Source organism: Rattus norvegicus, chromosome 14 (genome assembly GCF_021556685.1).
Source record: "Rattus norvegicus strain SHRSP/BbbUtx chromosome 14, alternate assembly SHRSP_T2T, whole genome shotgun sequence".
NCBI lineage: Eukaryota > Metazoa > Chordata > Mammalia > Rodentia > Muridae > Rattus > Rattus norvegicus.
The window spans coordinates 2,450,888-2,471,394 of NC_141547.1; the positions used below are offsets into that span (position 1 = coordinate 2,450,888).

General features: G+C 45.5%; 1 protein-coding gene across 1 annotated transcript in view; it reads left to right on the forward strand.

Annotated features, from left to right (window-relative positions):
* The window catches only part of Tgfbr3 (transforming growth factor beta receptor 3), a 173,324-nt gene that overhangs the window by 87,247 nt on the left and 65,570 nt on the right, over window positions 1-20,507 (forward strand). Inside the window, exon 4 of the mRNA NM_017256.1 lies at window positions 15,791-15,928. Within this exon, the coding sequence (NP_058952.1) occupies window positions 15,791-15,928 (138 nt within the window). The remainder of the gene's footprint in view (window positions 1-15,790; window positions 15,929-20,507) is intronic.

Sequence of the window (20,507 nt, forward strand, 5' to 3'; positions counted from 1 at the left end):
GCCTAGCATTTGTGACTGTGATGGCTTAGTCACACCGACAGGATCCATGCGTTGAAGAGTTGCTGCTTGGACGTTGCAGGTGGCCGCAGACCCGGCTTGCGGTGTGGGATCGGCCGTAGCCTGGAGGTGGAAGGCAGGTGTTCAGTCTTGGAGGGTAAGATCCTTACCCACCGAGTTATCTTGCTGGCTCAGGAAGTTTTGTTTTGTTTTGTTTTCTTAAATCTGTAAGAATTAGTCTGTTTAAGGTCAGCTTGGGATAAAGTCCATCTATCGTTTTATCAAAGAAATCCCTCAGCCTTATTCTTTAACCCAGGTTGGGACCAGCAGCTGTTGCCTGGGTAACTTGATCTAATGACACTCATCTTCCCCCTGGCTTGCTCTTAGACCAGATTTGAAGTGGTTGTTTTGGAAAATGTGCTGTGAGTTCCTGTGTAGACCTTCAGACTGGGGCAGGAGGTTCTGCCTGGCAAATCCTTGGGCTCTGATAGGCATCTTTCGTAGCAGAACTTTGATGCTTGACCCTGGGAGGCCTTGGAATCAGCACAACATGGAGCTTGGGGCACAGCACTGACTTTGCTCATCTTTCAATTCTGCTGCCCTGGCCCTTTCCAGTGTCCAGATTGCTTTACCAGAGCTACGGGCTGAAGCCCATAGACTTCTGGTTGCTATGGTGATTTGTAGCCTTCCATGGAACTTCCGTCTCCAGGGAAACTGAAGACCTTGCAGCTGCCCCAACCTTTCTGGTGTCATACCTGAGGCAGAGGTCTTCACCAAGCTGGTAGCAAGCCCAGCAGTGGTCCGTTTGTGTCAACAAATACTTGGAAATGAGGCCCCTCACCCGCGAGGTGCAGTATTTCAGAACAAGCAGCTCCCAGTTGCCGTTCCCCATCCCATGGCGTTTCTGAAGCATCTCCAAGGCACCGTCGACTGAGTCCTGGAAACACTGGCATTGAGAGCTGGGAGAAGGCAGAGGGGGTTGATGGAGTTACGAAAGAGAGAGAGAGAGAGAGAGAGAGAGAGGAGCTTGCTGGGGTTTTAGTGTGGCCATCAAGAGGAAGCTGGCTTAGGAGAGGATGTGGTGAGAAGTGAATTTGGAGGACACTTAAGGCAAGCCCAGCTTCTTCCCATAGGAACCAAAGGAACAGGGAGCAAATGCTGGTGGTTGTAGCAGGGGAGATAAAAGACTAGAGCACTTACCTCAGGCCTCTCGGTATTCTGAGTGATTGGCACAGATCACATCTTTAATCCTCTTGACACCTGATGCGACAGGTTCAGGGATCGCCTCCATGTTAAAACTGAAGAGACAGACTCTTAAGGGAACTTGCTGTGTAGACCAGACTGGCCTTGAACTTGGAGATCTATCTGCCTCGGCCTCCCACGTGCTGGGTTTAAAGGTGTGCACCACCAGCAGCAGCTTTGCTTCCACGTCTAATAACTTCCCACTAACTACAGAAGGCTCTAGTTACACCAGGAGTAAATACCAAAACTATTCGCCTCGTCAGCCTGGGGCAGAGAGGTAGAGGACGGGCCCCTGTGGCCCCCACTGATGGCTGGCGTCTCTGAGTCCTCTCATTAGCCCCTCATTTATTACACCGGTAAGATCCCTAACCAGTAGTCATGACTATCTGGTGGGTTTGCCTGTTTTTAAAGAGTGGCGTAGAAAAATCATGTGGCTAACGGAACTGAGTCTTACCCACTGTGTACACCGTTACTCACTGTGCACACAGATAGGCATGCTCTGTAAGGGGTACAGGAGTATTCAAAAGTCAGTCTACTAGATCCCGAGGGGTACACTGAGTACTGAACTGCATAACTCCATCCCTCAGTTAAAACATTTTGTGTCCCACCCCCCCAATGAGGACTCCATTTGGCCATCCATACTTTCTTCCTGGGGTAGCCGGAGCCTTCTGTAGTTAGTGGGAAGTTACCGGAAGAGGAAATCAAGCCGGGCAGTGGTGACTCACACCTTCAATCCCAGCACTCGGTAGGCAGAGGTAGGCAGAGCTCTGTAAACTCAAGGCCAACCTGGTCTACACAGCAAGTTCCAAGACAGCCAAGGCTACACAGAGAAACCCTGTCTGGAAAAACAAACAAACAAATAATTACAACAACAAGCCCAAAACCAAACAAACAAAAAGGAGGACATAACAATCATGCACGTTTGCGACCTGTTAACTCTGGGTAGAAAACTTTTTGGCTAAAGGCTTTGGGGACTGATGGCTCCATTGTGTGGGTAGTAATCCGATTCTGTTGGGTTCCTGACTCTGATCTGAGGGTGCCGTAGAATACCGTTCATCTGTGATGGTCTGGAAAGTGTAACTTTTGTCTTTGAGGTTAAAAAAATGTCCCTTATACCTTAAATTAACATAGAATTATACTTCAATCAAATAATATTTTGTTATCACAGCATTTTCTTGTAATTAGTCTATTTTAAAATTAAGTGAGGTTAGGGGCTAGACTTTGCTGTCATTCCAGAGGACCAGAATTCTGTTCCCAGCACCCACATCAGGCAGCTTGTGACCACCTGTAACCGCAGCTCTTCTGGAACCAAAGCCCTTTTCTGACCTCTGAAGGCACCATTGCATGCATGCGTACACACACTCACACACACACTCAAACACACACACACACTCATAGCCCCACACAGAGATACATACACAAATAAACACACTTTTTAAAACTGGGAGAGATCTAACAATACTTTATAAACAATATATGGCTCTTGTAAAGCTAATTTAACTTCTGCATCTTAGTTCTCTTGGATCCCCTTGTCCCTAGACAAGGACAGTATGATTTGGGCCTACCTAGGCAGCTTTCCAAACGCTTGTGAAATAATTTTCCTTTTAAGTTACTATCAGTTTATTCTGACAGACTCGCTGTTGAGAAACAGTCTCTAGGACACTGGCAAGTATATAGATAGAAATTAAGACTCAAATGTAGGAAACACCCTTAGGGAGGAAAAGAAATGGGAGGTGGGTAAAGAAGTTCTGAACGTTTGTCTTTTTTTTTTTTTAAATGAAGTTTGGGGATTGTTAGACTTGAATTCTAGAACTCTCAGTGGTTGTCCAGTCTAACTTCGACGTGGCTGATGAAATGACTCCCTGGAGTATCTCTGAGTAATTGTTCATTCATCTAGACTAAGTAATTCAGAAATGTGAGGAACAAGAATATTTACCATGTGAGTTTTTGTTTTTTGTTTTTGTTTTAGTTTTTGTTTCTGGTTCTGGTTCTGGTTCTGGTTTGGTTTGGTCCGGTCTAGTCCGGTCTGGTCCAGTTTGGTTTGGTCTGGTCTGATCCGGTTTGATCCAGTCTGGTCTGGTCTGGCCTGGTCTGTATACTTCCTCCTTCATTTCCTTCCTTTCTTGGTTCACTGTATAGACATGGCTGACCTGGGACTCACAGTACAGACTAAGAAACCTTGGACTCACAGAGACCCCACCTGCATCTGCATCTTGAGTGCTGGAGTTAAATGTGTGTGACAACACCGGGCCTGTTTTAAGCCTGTTTCCTAAGAGAGGTGAAGGCCCAGTTTTAAGCTCGTAGCCTCAGTCTGGTTCACTCTATATGAAGGTCCAAACCATACTTTTTTTGTGGTGAAATATAATTCATCACCGTGATCCCGATTTAGGTATCAATTAGACTAGGTCAAGGGATTTCCAAGTAGTCAGAAAACATTATTTCTAGAGGTTGCCTCCAGAGGAGCTTAGGATTTAACAAAGTAGGAAGAACTACCACCACCTTGGTGGGTACTATTCCGTGCCCCCAGAACCCAAGTGGTGCAAGATCAGAGACCAGGAGAGTTCACTTTCCATTTTGAGGTCATGAGTTCCTCTGCCTGTGGACATCAGAACCCCAAGTTCTGGGACATACATCAGTGGCTTCGAGGTTCTCAAGACCAGTCTTGGACTGGAAATTACATGACAGCCTCGGCCTGTTTTCCAGCTGAAGACCCCAGAGCGTCTCAGTTTTCATGATCTTATGAGCCAGTTTCATGCACATGCCCTTTTATGTAGAAGGTCCTCCACGTAAGATGCCCATCACAGGTTAAACACACATGTAGCACCCTGGACGTCACAGCCTAACCACACAGAAGCCCAGGAATGCCAATTGTTTGCTCTCAGGATGCTGCCCACCACCCCTCATCATTGGGAAATGCTTTACACCACAAACCGCTAGCTTGCAAAAAGATCAACACTCAGGACTCTAAATATGCATGGGATGTGGTGGTATATCTCTGCAGCTCCAGCCACTCAGGAGACTGAGGCACAAGAATGGCAAGTCTGAGGTGATCCTGAGTGGGCACAAATTTGAGGCCAGGCTGGGCAATATAGTAATATCCCATCTCATAAAACAACCAAAACACAGAGGGAGGGAAGGAGGGAGGGAGGAAGGGAGGGAGGAAGGGAGGAGAGAGAAGAGAGGGAAAAGAAAAAAGAGAGAGAGGAGACAGGAGAGGAGAGGAGAGGAGAGGAGAAAGGGGATAGAAAGAAGAGGGAGAAGAGGAGGGGGGAGAGGAGAAGGGAGGAAAGGAAGGGAGGGAGGAGAAGGGGGAAGGGGAGAGGAGAGGAGAGGAGGAGAGAAGAGAGAGAAGCTGCTCCTCCAAGTGCGGTTTCCATCACAGCCTGTGACTGAGGTCTTATCTACGAGATGTTTATGGTTCTCTGGAGAACCCTGATTACTACAGGCAGTTTAGCCATTTTGAAGTGTGCAGTTCAGTGATGTTTGTATATTTAAAGTGTTGTGCAACCCGGGTGATCATCAAAAAGAGCCCCGTGCCAGTAACCCCTCGCTCCTCTAGTCCCTAGAGTCTACAACTCCTGACCTGTTTTCTGTTTTCATGGATTCGTCAGAACGTAAACATACTGCTTTGCAACAGTTTCTGTCTGGCGTGCTCTGCTTCACAAGGTGTTTCTGGGGCATCCATGTTGTATCAAATGTCCATACAACTTCTCTTTTTATGACTGTAATGCATTGCTCCAGCAATACTATATTTAATTATATCAAACCACATTTTCATAAAGGGAAATTTTTGTATTATGAATCTACCCTTTTTTGTCTGAAGATGACCTAAAGAGAATTTTGAGTTGCTTCTATAAAATCCTGCTAAGTATGGCATCTAAATTTATAATCAAGGTCTAAATGTTTGTAATGCAACCTTTATCCTTATTTCTTCTATTCCTGTCTGGACTCTTATTTCTGCTTACTAGTGGTATTTCCAAAGGGTTAATGAGAGGCAGACTCACATATGAGTTTGGACAACAATGAGTAGAAGACCAGCAGCTATCAATGTAAACGCTTGGGATCTGACTGAATCATAAAACAGCTCAAGGAGTGGGATCTTGGCATCTCCAGGACTGTCCAGTTTTTGGTAAAATGAGAAATCCCTTAGACACACTGTGAGAGAGTAGCATGGACCTTATCTGTTCGTATGAAAAACCCTTCGAAATGGTTTTAAGTCTGTACGTAGACACATAACTTTAGTTCTGTCAGTCAAACACACCTCCCGTGTTTATCACACTGAGAAGATGAAAGATACCAGCTCATTTTATAAAACACACTTTGTTTCAAATGCCACCACAGTGTTTGAAAATATTTAAAAGTTGCAGTAATTAAAAATATATTTTTCAGTTGGGAGATAGCAAAAAATAATGAAGCTCACTTTAAATATGAAAGTTTAACGTTGTATATAGAAATGATGGTTTGATGTAGCGCTGTGGGAAGTTACTAGAACCCTACAGTTTGACGTAGCGCTGTGGAAAGTTACGTAGAGCCCTGCACTCTCTGTTAAATGTGGGAAGCGCTTTAGATGTTTGCTTGAGGAGAGTTGACTTTTTCATTACACCATCACCTTCACAGATCTAAGAATATGAAGTGCAGTAGGGTTTAAATCGGCCAACTATACACAGATTTGTCAGACCTACTGTATTTTCACTGCTTGGAAATGAATGTCTTACTTTAGTCATAGAGCTTGAGAATCAAATGGTTTGTGTTCAATTTACATGCTTCATTCTGAAGTTAAGGCCTTTGCTTCTGATTAACCTGTAAAGAAAGGTCCCTTCTGTCACTGTCAGCTTCCTAGGGGGAGGGCCTTTCACTTCTTCTTTACTGTTTCCTTCTTTTAACTTATTAACAAGTACTAAGATTGTGGTGTGTGCATGCATATGTGTGTGTGTGTGTGCATATGTGTGTATATGTGCCTTTTTCTGTATGTGTGTATATGTGTGAGCATTTGTGTATGTATGTGCATATGGATATATATGTGTGCCTGTGTGTGAGTGTGTCTGTATGTGAGTATGTGTGTGTATATGTGTGACTGTGTGTGAATATGTTTGTGTGTATGTGTGACTCTGTGTATGTTTGTATATGTGTATATGGTTGCCTGTGTATGTGTGTATGTATGTGCATATGTGTGTGTGTCTATGTGTGTGTCTATGTGTGTGCATGTGAGTGTGTGTGTGAGTGCATGTCTATGTGTTTGCGTGTGAGTGTGTGTATGTGTGTGTGAGTATGTGTCTGTGTGTCTGTAGTGTATGTATGTGAGTGTGTGTGTGTCTGTGTGTGTCTGTGTATGTAGTGTATGTCCATGAGTGTGTGTGTGTGTGTGTGTGTGTGTGTGTGTGTCTGTGTGTCTGTGTATGTGTACACTCCAGAAGAGGCATTCTTGTCTATTGCTCTCTACTTACTTGTTTGAGGCAGGCTCTTTTCCTGAACTTATGGCCCATGCTTTCTCAGATATGCTGGGACACAGTGAACCACAGAACCCTCTTTGCAACTGGGTCCAGGTATATTTAGGACTTACGTAGGAAACAGTTAAAAGTAATGAACTTTGGTGTTTCCTGCATATTGAATTTTCTCTGTCATGTGTCCGGCTTTTTTATTAGTAAACTTCGCAGTTGCTCTGAACAGATACCAGGTGGGAAGCATAAGGGAAGAAGTTGGCTCACAGTTTGAGTGTGGACAGTTCATAGTGGCAGAAGTGAGCAGTGGTTGGAACAAAGAACAGACAGGAAGTGGGGCCAGGCTGTGAACTCTCTAAGTCCACTCTCAGTTGCCCACTCCAGCAAGGCTCCATTTACCTCCCAAAGCTTCTATAACATTCTGAAACTTTACTACTACCTGGGGGTGACTGTTCAAAGATGAGCTTGTGGGGGAACATTTCACATGTGTGCTGGCTAGATTTATGTCAACTGGGCACAAACTTAGTCATCGAAAGGAGGACACCTTGATTGAGAAAAATCCCTCCACAAGATCAGGGGCGTATGTAGGGCATTTTCTTTATTTATTTTAGATTTGTTTATTTTATGCATAGAACTATACTGTAGCTGTCTTCAGACACACCAGGAGAGAGCATCAGATCCCATTACAGATGGTTGTGAGCCACCATGTGGTTGCTGGGAACTGAACTCAGGACCTCTAGTAGAGCAGTCAGTGCTCTTAACCTCTGAGCCATCTCTCCAGCCCCAGCATTTTCTTAATTAGTGATTGATGGGGGAGGGCCCTGCCCCTGGGCTAGTGGCCCTGGATTCTATGGGGAGCAAACACTTTCCGTGGCCTCTACCTGTGTGAGTTCCTGTCCTTGCTTCCTTCCGTGGTGAACTATGATGTGGAAGTGTCAGCCTAGTAAGCTCTTCCCTCCCCAGCTTGACTTGGTGGTGGTTTCTTACCTAAGCGCTAGAAACCCTAACCAGGACGGCATTCAATCCACAATAGCCATTCAGAATGAAAGGCCACTAAAGATTTCACTCTTCTGAAAGGAAATGGAGATGTTTGGGAAGTGGTGTATGTTAGAAAGGTGGGTGCTGCCCTACAGGTGAACACGTTTTCCACTTTGAATCTAAGTTACTTGTTCTGCCTGTTTCAAGATAGGCCATGTGACAGCAACTCAAGTTCCACTGGGGCCAGCCTAGTGTGAGGGCTAGGAAAGCATTTTCAGTGTCAGCCGAGGAGGATTCTCTGCCAAGCCATCTCGCTGCCTTGGCTGGGGCTGGGGCCCACCCTGTTGAGGATCCCTTTTAACTCCTCTTTGTTTTCTCTTGGGATCCCTTAGAATTTGATGTCCACCTCCCTCCTCTCTTTCATTCTCTTCCAGCAGGAAGACAGTTTGCCTTGGTCACCAAAACTTTCATGTCCTCCCCCAACCCAAGGAGAAGGAATAGGTGAATGTTTTGTGGGGACAGAGAGTGAGGTAACCACCACTGCCACTTTCAAGCCACAGGACTGATAAATTACCCCTAAGCACCAACTCCCCCATTGAAATGAGATTGGACAATGTCATCAGCATCATCTGACAGCAGCATCTTCCCGTCCTTCAAGACTCCTGGGCCTCCATGTTGTCATCATGTGCGGGGAGACTGTGATGGTGGCTTTTCCCACTACCTGCACTCCACTGTTCTTACCAACAGCTTTCCTCCAAATGTATGTTTGTGAATGTCCAAAGTAATCACTCCTCTCTAGAATTTTCTTTTTGGCAACCCCGTTCATAACTCCCAGTCACTTTCAGGCTAATGTTTCTGAGACGGTGCCTTAGCCCCAGGGAATCCAAATGTCATCCTGTTGTGTCCCTGCCTGAATAATGTTGGATTTTATGGTTTTGCTGCCACTGACATTAAGGTGGTTACTCTAGTGTCAGGCTTAAGGTGGTTACTCTAGTGTCAGGCTATGTGGGAGTTGGATACTCGCAAATCCTAACCACCCCACCAAAGATTCTATTCATGCAATTCCGTTCTCCGTTGTCATAACATGACACAGAGGCTGTTCCCGGGACCCTGCTGCTACAGAGTTATATATGTTAAAATACCGACTCGCTAGACAGATAAACAGAAAAAGCATCCCATGCCTATTTTTAAAAAAGTATGAATTGACATAATCTACATACGTGTGTAGTTATGGAGAGCACTGTATAGTAGAGTGGGCGACCACAGGTTACACGGAGTCTGTTCATGAGTAGGGTAGGGAGTGTTAAACTGACGGCCGCAAATGGGTGTTCCCACTTCTGTCTGTAGTCAGATGCCAAGTTCCTACAGGTTCCTTAGACTGTAGTGTTTTGGTGCACCCACCGCAGTGCCTGCGTGCCAAACAGGTTCTGTGCTTCATCCGAAACACAGTGGAACATCTGAAAAAACCCTCATGTTTTTTTCAAGGATATTTTGCAAGTTTTTACATATTTTGTGTAACTATGAATGGTAAACTTCCCATTAACCTTTAAAGTTTTATTTTTAATTAAAACATGATTTCCTCCTCCCGGTCTCCCCTCGAACCCTTTTCATGCCCCCCCCCACTTCCTCTCAAGATCATAGTCTGCTTTCCTTTATTATTGTGTCTGTCTGTCTGTCTGCTTGCATGCGCCTACATGCTACTTGTATGTATGTACTTTTACGGCTGGTCACTTGGTACTGGATAACCAGTTAGCAGAAGACTGGTGCTCCATTTTCCCTCAGCCATTGCTCCTAGATCTTTACCTAAGGGCGGGGCCCCTGAGAGTGCCTCCATTTTGCCAGCTGGTGATACTGTTATTCAGGGCTCGGATTAGGCAGCCATGTTGTAGAAACTTCATGGGTGTAGTTTCCCTTGATATCTAGAAGACAGCAGTCTTCCCGATCTGCTCAGCTCCTCCTCCGTGTCCCCCGAGCCTTGGGTGCAGGAATTGTGCCGTAGCCATGTCACTTGGGTTGTATACCCATGGACATTTGTCTCGGAAGTTGATGAGTACACAGCCCGGCAGTCGCTGGCACTTGTTTTGGTGCCCGAGATCTATTTGTTTGTCTTGACCCTGCTCTAATGTCCAAGTTGTACTTGGTAGGGGAATGTTCTCTCGATGAGGAGCCTCCCCTCTTTTGGCTGGAAAATCAAGGCAATACGACCTCATGACCATTACTGGACTCACATTTCATTAATTTTATCGATGAAATTTATTTATGGTTCCCTGTATTCATTTTTCAAAAACGTGTTGATCTCTTCCTGGATGTCTGGCCTTGTGCTGGGCACGAGGCTGCAGAGCTAAACATGGTTCCAGTTTTTACCCCTGAATGATGTGCTCTGAGGATTTCACAACTTGGCAGAGGAGACAAACATCTGTAGGGTCCTGTGGAACTTTCCAACTCTGCCTGAGAATAGGGGAGCCTATGGCTGGAGACCGTTTCTCTGAGGACATGGCTGTTCTGTACTTGAAGCCAGGAGCCTTGGCTTAGACATATAACCTTGGTGTATTAATGACTGAAGGACAACGGAAAAGTCACTTTGGATTTGCTGTGACTGGTGGCCTGCCCAGGGCCTCAGATGTGTTCTTACAGCAGAACATACCTACACCGAAAGTCTCCACTCTCTCTGCCCCTTTCTCTGCAGTAGCTGAGGGCCTCTCCAGGAAGGGAGGTCCAGGGTCCCTGGAATCCCTGTGTGAAGCTCCCAGGACCCCTTCAGAGGGTCATGACCTCTGGTTTCATAAATACTGTTCTGTTTATATGCCTTGCTGCTCCTCACCCCCACCCCAAATTTAGTTCCTAGTATTTTTCCACGGCATTCAAAACACGGAGCAGAGAAGACAGACTTATTTCTGCATCAAATTGCAGACTTTTAGGGTTTTTTTTTTTTTACCCCTTTGTGTCACTATATTAAATTATTTTAAGACGCTCCCAGGGAATGCAGAATCTTGTCGTTGGTGGGGGGAAGGGAGTTAGTTTGGGAATTCACTGACTGTGTTCCTCTCAGCTCAGTAAGCGGCTTCAAGATGAAACCACTGGGAGAAAGCATGATGGTCTTCTGCCACGCAGTGTGAACTTTGATGTCAGTGGTTCCCGAGAGAGAGGGTAGGGACACTCAGAGGTTTGGAACTTTGAATTCAGGACCAACTAATGGCTCCTAAGAAATTCAGAACAATATAAAACTTTCTAAGGGACATTTTGTTTTAAACAAAACTCTGACTCTACCCTTCCAAGAATGTTTTAAGGGAATCTTTTTATACCAATTCCCACGTGGCAGAAGGCAAGCATCACAATTGCAGTGTCGGCTGTCGGGGCTCCTCAGACCAGAGGACCCTCGAAAACTCTGTGGCGTTGATTAGCTACGTATAGTTCCCTTCCCCGGCAATCAGGCACACATCTCAGAACCATTTGGGGGTCACATTTGAGTTCCTAAGAATATTATTGCTCAAACGTAAGTAAAATCTAAGGCCAGCCAGTTATGTTCCACCATCTCTGTGTGTCACATCCGGGGACTGGGAACAGAAGATTCAAGGTGTTTCAGTAACACCTCCTCCCCTCTGCAGAGGAGTCAGATAAGGGTCTAAAGGACAGCCCCTGCTTTTACAGGTCTAGGTTGCAGACACACGCTGGAGTTCTTTCTCTTATCTGTAATGTAAACTGATTACTGAATCATCTGTTTTGCAACATGACTTGGTTTGGTTTTAGATAACAGAAGTCTCCCGGGGTGGGTCTTGGATGATTTCACTGCTTCACGGGTCCACTGTTAGAGTCACCTGGCAGTTGCTGTGCTTGACTGTTGCTTTGTCTTAATAAACCCCAGGAGTGGGGTGTGGGGTCTCACTAATAAGAAACCTTTTGAAATCTCTATCACAGCAATGTCTTGCATGTCGAGTGTGAATTCCGCTAAATTCAAAACAATCTTTATGGCTTCTTTCCGCAAAGAAGTAGGTTTCTTCTTCTACCTGTAAATACATAGCTCATTTTCACACTGCTTGTAGAATTTGAGAAAAATGTACAGTGCTTTTTTCTTATCAAGTGTAATATTTAGGAAGTGGAGAAGCCAGTTGGGCATGGTATCAGAAATCAGAAATCTCAGTACTCAAGGGTGTTGGGGCAGGAGGATTGTTGAGTGTAAGTTCAAGGCCGGGCTCGACTACGTAGTTTCACCCTAACCCTACCCAAATGAAGGAAGGTGAGAAGGAAGTAAAGGAGAAAAAAAGGAGGAAGAATAGAGAAGTTCTCTCCACCGTGAGGTTCAGAGGACATTGTTTTCGTCTTTGTCTGGTAGTGGGTCAGGGCGCCTCTCCCAAACAGGAGGCAGGAAGAGATGGTCTCTGGGAAGTTGGTCTCTCCACCCAGAGCGGCTCCTTGAAGCTGTGCAGATTCTACAAGGAAGGATGCAGATCTGTCTTGAGTGTCTTTGTAACAGTCTGTTCACAGATAACCTCAGTGGAGCAGGTGTTACAGAACCGATTAGACCCGCTGTCTTCCCCCCTTGCGGCCGATCAGGGAGGGGTGACACAGGGCTGCACTTCCTTGCGTCACCAGGGTCCTGGACCCTTAGCGCAGTGTGACACACGAAGATTTAGAGCAGGAGCTCAGCTGACTTCGTGAAGAGTGAGTCTGCAGTGAGGAGAGGACAGGAAACCCTAGACACTAATCCGAGTTCTCATCTGCTGTTTTCCCTGGAAGGATGGCCTCATAAGGGCAGACACATGCGTCTTAGTCCAATGAAGCCATCTTGTTTGATTTCTGCCAGTCCCTTAGGATTTTCCTGCTCTTGTCCAGTGGTTTCCTCCGCGTGGGTTTTAGGTGCATTTTGCTCAAACTGCTGCAAAGATTTTAGGTACTGCATCTTTTTGTATGCATATGAAAAGGGGGTTCATCTCTCAGTCACCAAATGCTGGGTGACTCCCAAAGATTATCAATCCCGATCACAGAGAATCACCTGTTTGGGATGCTTCCCAACTCACATCAGCCCTCCACTGGGTTCCCCGTTACGTTTGAAGCTCATAAGACTACGTTTTGTGAGTATTTCAGTGTGCGAATTGGACAATGGATGGAGGGCGAAGTCTTCAGAGTTCTGTTCCGTTTTCTCAGAGACTCTCACATCCTAGCTGTCACATGTCTCTGGGGGACGTTTCTTTGCTACAGTCTGCTCCAGCTCTTCTCTATAGACTACTACCGAGGACAATCTAACTACATAAAGCCTTGGGCGGGATTTGTTTTTATTTGGGAGTGGCTTGAACTCTGGATCCCCCTGCCTCTGCCTCCCGAGTGCTCGATTCCAGGTGTGTATCTGGTGTGTAACTATTGTCATTTATTGTCATTTCTAAGCTATAACCGTAAAGTAGATTTTCCTTTATCTGCCTTTCTTTTCGCCTTCTGTTTTGCAGACTAGAAGAAATTGGGCAACTCGGCCCAGGGTTCCTTAAGATGTTTGGGCTATGTTCTCCTCACATTCCGAAGGGCTCCGATACCATCCTGCTGGGTTTTGATTGTCTGCACGCCCCCTTTTGCCATGTCTGCTCCGGTGGAGACAGGGAGAGAAAGGCCTCTGGGGATTGGGTTAGCCTGAGCTCACAGGACTCTCTGTGCCTGCCAATTTTTCTTTTAATTTCTCAACCATGGTGTGAATCCTCCTTTGCCAAATGGCTCTGAGGCTTTGCCTTGGAACCTCTGTGCCTCATCTTGGCCAGACACGGCCACGTACTGAAGAAGGGGCCGTTTCCAGGAAAACTACGAGCTAAGCTTCTTAGAAATCATCCCTTGGTTGTCTGAGCCAGGCCTCGACGCTCAGACCATCTGGGAAACTTTGGACCCAAGCATTAATATCTGTTTCCTACATCTTCTCATTTCATAAGCTGAAAAGTATTCTGGCTCATTTGAGACGTGTATTTATTGATTTTATACATATTGAGCGAAGCTTTTGCACATCCGGGAGCTTTAAGAAGTCTGCGCCTTAGGACTGACTACAAAGCAGGGAAGGAGTCCATGTCCCTGGGGAGGACAGCTGCCGTTCTCCGGGCCTTGATGTGGTGCTCAGGGATAGGGACAGCCTCAGTTGCCACTTGCTTTAGTGAGAGTCTGTGACATTCTGCGGTTTGCAGGTGCTGTGCCTCCCGTCCTCCCTGTCTCAAACCTCTGCGTCCAGGGAGTTGCTGCAGTCTTGGTACACTCTGCTCTGTTTCCATTGCATCCTGTTTCCAGTGGGTTATCAATCTGTTTACTTCTAGATGAAGACAGGGACTCCAGAGTGTGCTGTGTGTCTGAACAACCAAGGGACACATTGTTTCGCTGTAGCTGTGGTTGACATCACAGTTCATTTAGTGCTGATTCCAAGTCTAAAAATGGCCCCGTGTGCAGAAATAGCTCCTAACAGTCCACATGGCTTATGTTTTTTTGTATTTTGCTGCAAATTAGCTAGCTAACCCCCTTCACCCTTCGCAGTTTCTCTGGCCTCTTTCTAATCTTTGGGGTTACACACAGATTGGCTACAGTGAATCAATAACATGGCTGCCTGCAACACACTGACAACAACACTCAACTTCAGGTGCTTCTTTTTGTCTGTCTCGGGAACTAAGGCAGGCACACTCAACAGTCAACAAGTACTATGATTATGTGCATATGTGAAAACTGTGTGTAGAATAATAGGCCTTGTGGCATCAAGAAATGGATATCTATTTAATTCTATTGACATTTAGAGGGTGTTTGCCATTGGCTAAAGCATGGGTTTTTTTGAAAGATAAGAAAAGCTCAGAGCTTTCTTTATCCATAACTCGATTGCTGTAATAAACGATACTGATTCTAGATATACCCAAGAAAAGAAGGCAGAGATGCCTCTTGATCAAAGTGGACCAGCAGCCTTGGGAAGATGTAAAGCAGTCAGCTTTCGTGCTATGCCTCTGGTGACTCAGATGTGTGTGGGAGCCATCAGAGGCCAGCAGAGGCATTGGGTCCTCTGGAGCTGCAGCTACAGGTAGTTGAGAACTGTGGGTGCTGGCTACCAAACTGAGGTCCTCTGCAAGAGCAGTAAGTGCTCCTAACCACTGAGCAATCCCTCTGGTGCCTGTGTTCTTGTGGCAGAGGTGTTATGCCATCACTATTCATTCTGTCTGATCTCTGGGCCTCCTTTCTTTGGAAATCTCCTTTGTGGTAGTGGCTGGAAGGAGGAAGGCAGCAGCACCCCCTGGCAGCCCCCTCTTGATTTTCAGCACTTTGGGGGTGGGGGAGCTCAACTAACTTTGTAGAGATTGGAAGTTACCTGGGAGAGAAGAAAGTGTGTCTTAGTCAGGGTTTCTATTCCTGCACAAACATCATGACCAAGAAGCAAGTCGGGGAGGAAAGGGTTTATTCAGCTCACACTTCCACATTGCTGTTCATCACCAAAGGAAGTCAGGACTGGAACTCAAGCAGGGCAGGAATCTTGAGGCAGGAGCTGATGCAGAGGCCATGGAGGGATGCTATTTACTGACTTGCTCCCCCTGGCTTGCTCAGCTTGCTTTCTTATAGAACCCAAGACCACCAGCCCAGGGACGGCCCCATCCCAATGCTCTGGGTCCTCCCCGCTTGATAACTAATTGAGAAAATGCCTTACAGCTGTGTCTCATGAAAGGCATTTCCACAACTGAGGCTCCTATTCTGTGATAACTCCAGCTTGTGTCAAGTTGACACACAAAACTAGCCAGTACAAAGTGCTTTCTGTGAGAGCCCCCAATCCCTTCCCCCAGGTTGAAAAAAAAACTCACCCATAAATACCCTGTTACATAATGTCAGCTTAGCTTTCTGACTTGGAATAAGGAATCCCTGAGGGAAGGTAGTTTTATTCCTGTGTTTGGGGTAAAAAGAAAGTTCTGTTTACTTGAGTTCTATTCTTAGTGGGTGAGCCATGTTTTAGTTGTGATTACTGGAACTGATCATACCGCACAGCCTCTAGGTAGTAAAACAGTGGCCAGTTATCAGCAGCGTTTAGCTCAACCTCGTATGATTCCTCTTCTGGCGTTTGGCAGTGACTTATGAGGAAGTATCCTACGCTTCTCAGGATGGCCTGGGGAAACCAGCACTGAACTCTCCTGCTTTGTGTTGACTCCTAGGTTACCCTGCACCTGAACCCCATTGCCTCGGTGCACACTCACCACAAACCTATCGTGTTCCTGCTCAACTCCCCCCAGCCCCTGGTGTGGCATCTGAAGACGGAGAGACTGGCCGCTGGTGTCCCCAGACTCTTCCTGGTAAGTGTCCAGCACCCTCCTCCAGAATGATCCTCACGCAAGGTTACAATGCAAGACACTGTTATTTCTTGAGGCAATATCCTGCTATCCAGCGGAGACTGGCTTCATTTCGCTCTTCTGTCTCAGTGCGCCCGAATGCTAGGATTACAACCGTGCATAGCACGCCCAGATTGCAAAGGGTTTGGGGGAAAAAAAAATTCTTTTCATTAAAATGATACCAAAGAGTATTTGCACATGGGGCGGGGGAGGACGTTTGGATGGTGTAGAAAAGAATTTGCAGAAAGCAGATGCCACCCACATGTCTTCTGTGGAGGCAGGGTCGGGTCTCGTTTGCACAGGGAAGCAGGACCTGCTGTCACACTCTTGTGGCCTGCCCACTGGTGCTCCCTCCCTGCTGTGGTATTAAGAATGCTGTCAAAGCCGTAATAGGGCTCTGGCTGTGTGGTCTCTGACCACAGGATAAATACACACAAGCCCCTCGCCGTTTGTCTACAACAGGCCTGGTTTCTGATAGGAAACCAGTCAGTGCCGTCAGTGACACAGTGAGCTCCAAGCATGAAATCATTTGAATTTTTTTTTTTTTAAAGCTGGAGTCCAGCTCTTGCAGAATGGTCCAAATATTACCTACTGTTTGTAAATCATGTCCTTTGGCGTTTGCCAGAACGTTTGAGTTTGCTAGCTGTGGAGAAACAGATGGGTTGTTTGGATGAAATGTTTGGGGCTGTGATACCACGTCTGATGAGCAGCAGAGCCGCTCCGGGCTGACCTCTCAGTCAGTTGTGAGGGTTTCGCGAGGGCTGCCTGTTGTCGTCCTCTGCTGCAGAGCCTCGGGCCCCCGAGATGTCACTTGTGAGCAGCCACCTCTGGCAACAGTCTTACTCTTGCCTAGCGAGTCAGTTTTGACACTCGAGTGACTTCAGTCCAATCTCTAGCTTCCTGTCACTTGCATTTGAAAAGTAAACCACTTTTAACCAGCTGAAGGGTATCTTCCATTTGAAGTAAGGACCCGTACAACTGGTGATAGAATAAATGTGTACACCAGAAGCGATAGGGAGGTTTTTACGGGTGGTAAAATGCTAATTATTAAAGACGTGTGGAAGGAGTGAGGGAGTTAGAGTACTGCTTTGCCATCGTAACAGTGAAAGTTGATCAGACATGAATCTTCAACAGATGTGAGGAAGAGGAGGGGTTCGGAGGGACAATATATTCAGATTTCTTTAGATACTTTTCCTACTTATTAATCAGGGAAGGAAACAGCAGCCACAGACAGTGAGGAGTCCCCGGCAGTGCTTTAAGCAAGTGATCAGACTTAATGATGCCAGCCTGGAGCAGATAGATGTGTGTCTGTAACTGAGAAAGAACGAGGCATTCCTCACGTGTCAATCAGGGTCACTCGCTGTGATGAAACACCATGACCAAAGCAAGGCGGGGAGGAGAAGGGTTATTTCACTCACAGTTCTAAAACAGTTCATCACCAAAACCAGTGAAGGCAGGAACATGGAGGGCAGGAACTGATGCAGAAGCCATGGAGGGTGCTGCTTACTGGCTTGCTTCCCCTGGCTTGCTCAGCCTGCTTTCTTCTAGACCCCAGGACTGCTAGCCCAGAGATAACATCATCCACAGTGGGCTGGTCCCTCCCCCATCAATCACTAATTAAGAAAATGCCCCACAGCCTGAACTGATGAAGGCATTGTCTCAATTGAGGTTTCCTCCATGCAGATGACTCTCGCTTGAGTCAAGTTGACGTAAAATTAGCCAGCACGCCTTGTGTAGCAATCCTTCTAGAAAATAAATGTAGCCTAGATCTAATTAGGAGGAAACATTGGACCCCACCAAATGGAGCAACGTCCTATAAAACTAGCCAGTTCTCTAAAAAGTGAATCATACTGGGATGGCACCAAGGTTAAGAACACTGGCTGCTGGTCATTCCAAGTGCCCACGTGGTAGCTCACAACCATCTTTAACTTGGGTACCTGGTACCTTCTTCTGGCCTCCATATGTATGGCAATTGTACACATAAAATAAGACATTTGAAAATTTTTTTAAAAAAATTAGCTATACAAAAGCACATATGCAGAATCTAGTCAAATATATATATATATATATATATATATATATATATATTGACAAAGGTACCTGTGGTACAGTGTAACATATAAAAAAGAGAAGAGGAAGAGGAGGAGGAAGAGGAGAGGAGGAGGAAGAGGAGGAAGAAGAGGGAAAGAGGAGGAAGAGGAAGAGGAGGAAGATGAGGAGGAGGAAGAGGAAGAAGAGAAGAGAAGAGGAGGAGGAAGAGGAGAAAGAAGAGGGAAAGAGGAGGATGAGGAAGAGGGGAAGAGAAGGAGGAGGAAAAGGAGGAGGAAGAAGAGGAGAGGAGGAAGAGGAGGAGAAAGAGGGAAAGAGGAGGAGGAAGAGGGAAAGAGGAGGAGGAAGAGGGGGAAAAAGAGGGAAAGAGGAGGGGGAGAAAGAGGAGGAAAAAGAGGGGAAGGAGGAGGGGGAGAAAGGAGGAGGAGAAGAAGAAGAAATAGTAGTAGTATCTGGTGATGAGGAAGGACTAAAGTCAGGCAATGCACAGGAGTTATGAAAGAAGACACTAATTGTTTCTCTAGTTCTACTGGAGGATTTGTTTTTGATGGTGTATGAGTGCATCAAAATAGACTCGACCGTGAAAGCGTGAGGTCCCGTGTGAAATTCTATAGCTTTATAACATCTATCTAAACCCTGTGGGAATTATTCGACATGGGTAGACTTTGGTTTAGACTTTGTGTTTGGTTAATTTGCTGTGTGAATTTTTTTTTAACTTGCAAGGTTTTTCCTTATAACGAAGTTTATAAAAATTTTAAGGACTAATTTTTTAAAGTGAGTCGTGAAAGGCCAAGCAAGGCTGAGGACCGCCTAGCCAGAGTATGACTTAAAACCATGTAGCCTTACGTAAGGTATGTCAGGGAACGGCAGGTGTAGTAGAAGTGAGCTGACTCAAGTACCAGTGCTGACTTCTTCCCTGCACTGTCATCTAGGAGACTGGCCTTCTTCCAAGGCAGCCTAGTGGCAAGGGGTAAACGATTTGGAAAAAAAGACCACGTTTAGACAGAAAGTAGATGTTGTTAAAAAGCTGTGACTCTAGTTAGGGAATGCTAGAGTCTTTTGTAGGATACTTCGTATTCTGACATAAATTTAATTTTAAAACAAAGCATTTAACATCTCTATGTGGAGAAAGTTATTAAGGGTTTAAGTTTTGTAAATACAATCAAAACATTAAAAAGTATTTTGTCTTGCATGTTATATGGAGGCACACGTGCCACAGGAAGCCTGCGCTGGTAGGCAGGTACCTTGTGGGGATCCTTCCAGTTTGCTCCTTCCACTGTGTGGTCATGGGGATCAGCTCCGGTCATCAGGTGTGGTGGCACGAGCTGTAGCTCACCAAGACAGCTCACCAGCCTTAATTGTGCCTTTTCATGGAGACAAGCTCTCACTGTATGTACTGTGTAGATCAGGATGGCCTTGGATTTACAGAGATCTGATGAGATTAAAGGCGTGTCCCCGTATGACTGACAACTTTCTCTTTTACATTTGGAGGGCAGAACAATGATAATTAGCGGCCACTAATCTCGTTCATTTGACTTAGTCCTCAGAGCCTTCAGGAATGGCTTCGAGGGCTCTAGTACCTGATCTTGTTGTTTTCCCTCACACTTCCCCCAGGGTAACCGTTTTCTGTAGAACCCACTCTGCAGCACATCCGCTGCGTTGCCCCGGTAGTCACGCCAGCCCTGGTTGTTATGATCGGTGATGGTAAGACTAAAGCTCTGATAAAGTCACAGTTGGAATGTGTCTTCCTGCAGCCCAGTGCGGTAGGAATTACCGAGGGATGGCTGTCTAATTAAGATAGATAGATGATAGATAGATAGATAGATAGATAGATATATCAATAGATAGATGATAGATCGATGGATGGATAGATAGATAGGTAGATGATAGCTAGGTAGGTAGGTAGATAGATGAGAGATAGACAGATAGATAGGTAGATAGATAGGTAGGTAGTAGATAGATGATAGATGATTGATAGGTAGATAGATAGATAATAGGTACATAGATAGGTAAATAGATAGATAGTTAGACAGATGATAGATAGATAGGTACATAGATAGGTAAATAGATGATAGATACATAGATAGGTAGATGATAGATAGATAGATAGATAGATAGATAGATAGATAGATAGACAAACAAATAGATGATAGATAGGTAGGTAGGTAGATAGATGATAGGTAGGTAGATAGATGATAGATAGATAGGTAGATAGATGATAGATAGATAGGTAGATAGATGATAGGTGGGTAGATAGATGATAGATAAATAGATGATAGATAGATGGGTAGGTAGATAGATAGATATGATAGATGGATGGATAGATAGATGATACGTAGGTAGATAGATGATAGATAGATAGATAGATGGGTAGGTAGATAGATATGATGGATGGATGGATAGATAGATAGATAGATAGATAGATAGATAGATAGATAGATAGATGCTGAGGTTGGCAGCACAGGCCTGTGATCTCAGCTACTGTAGAGGCTGA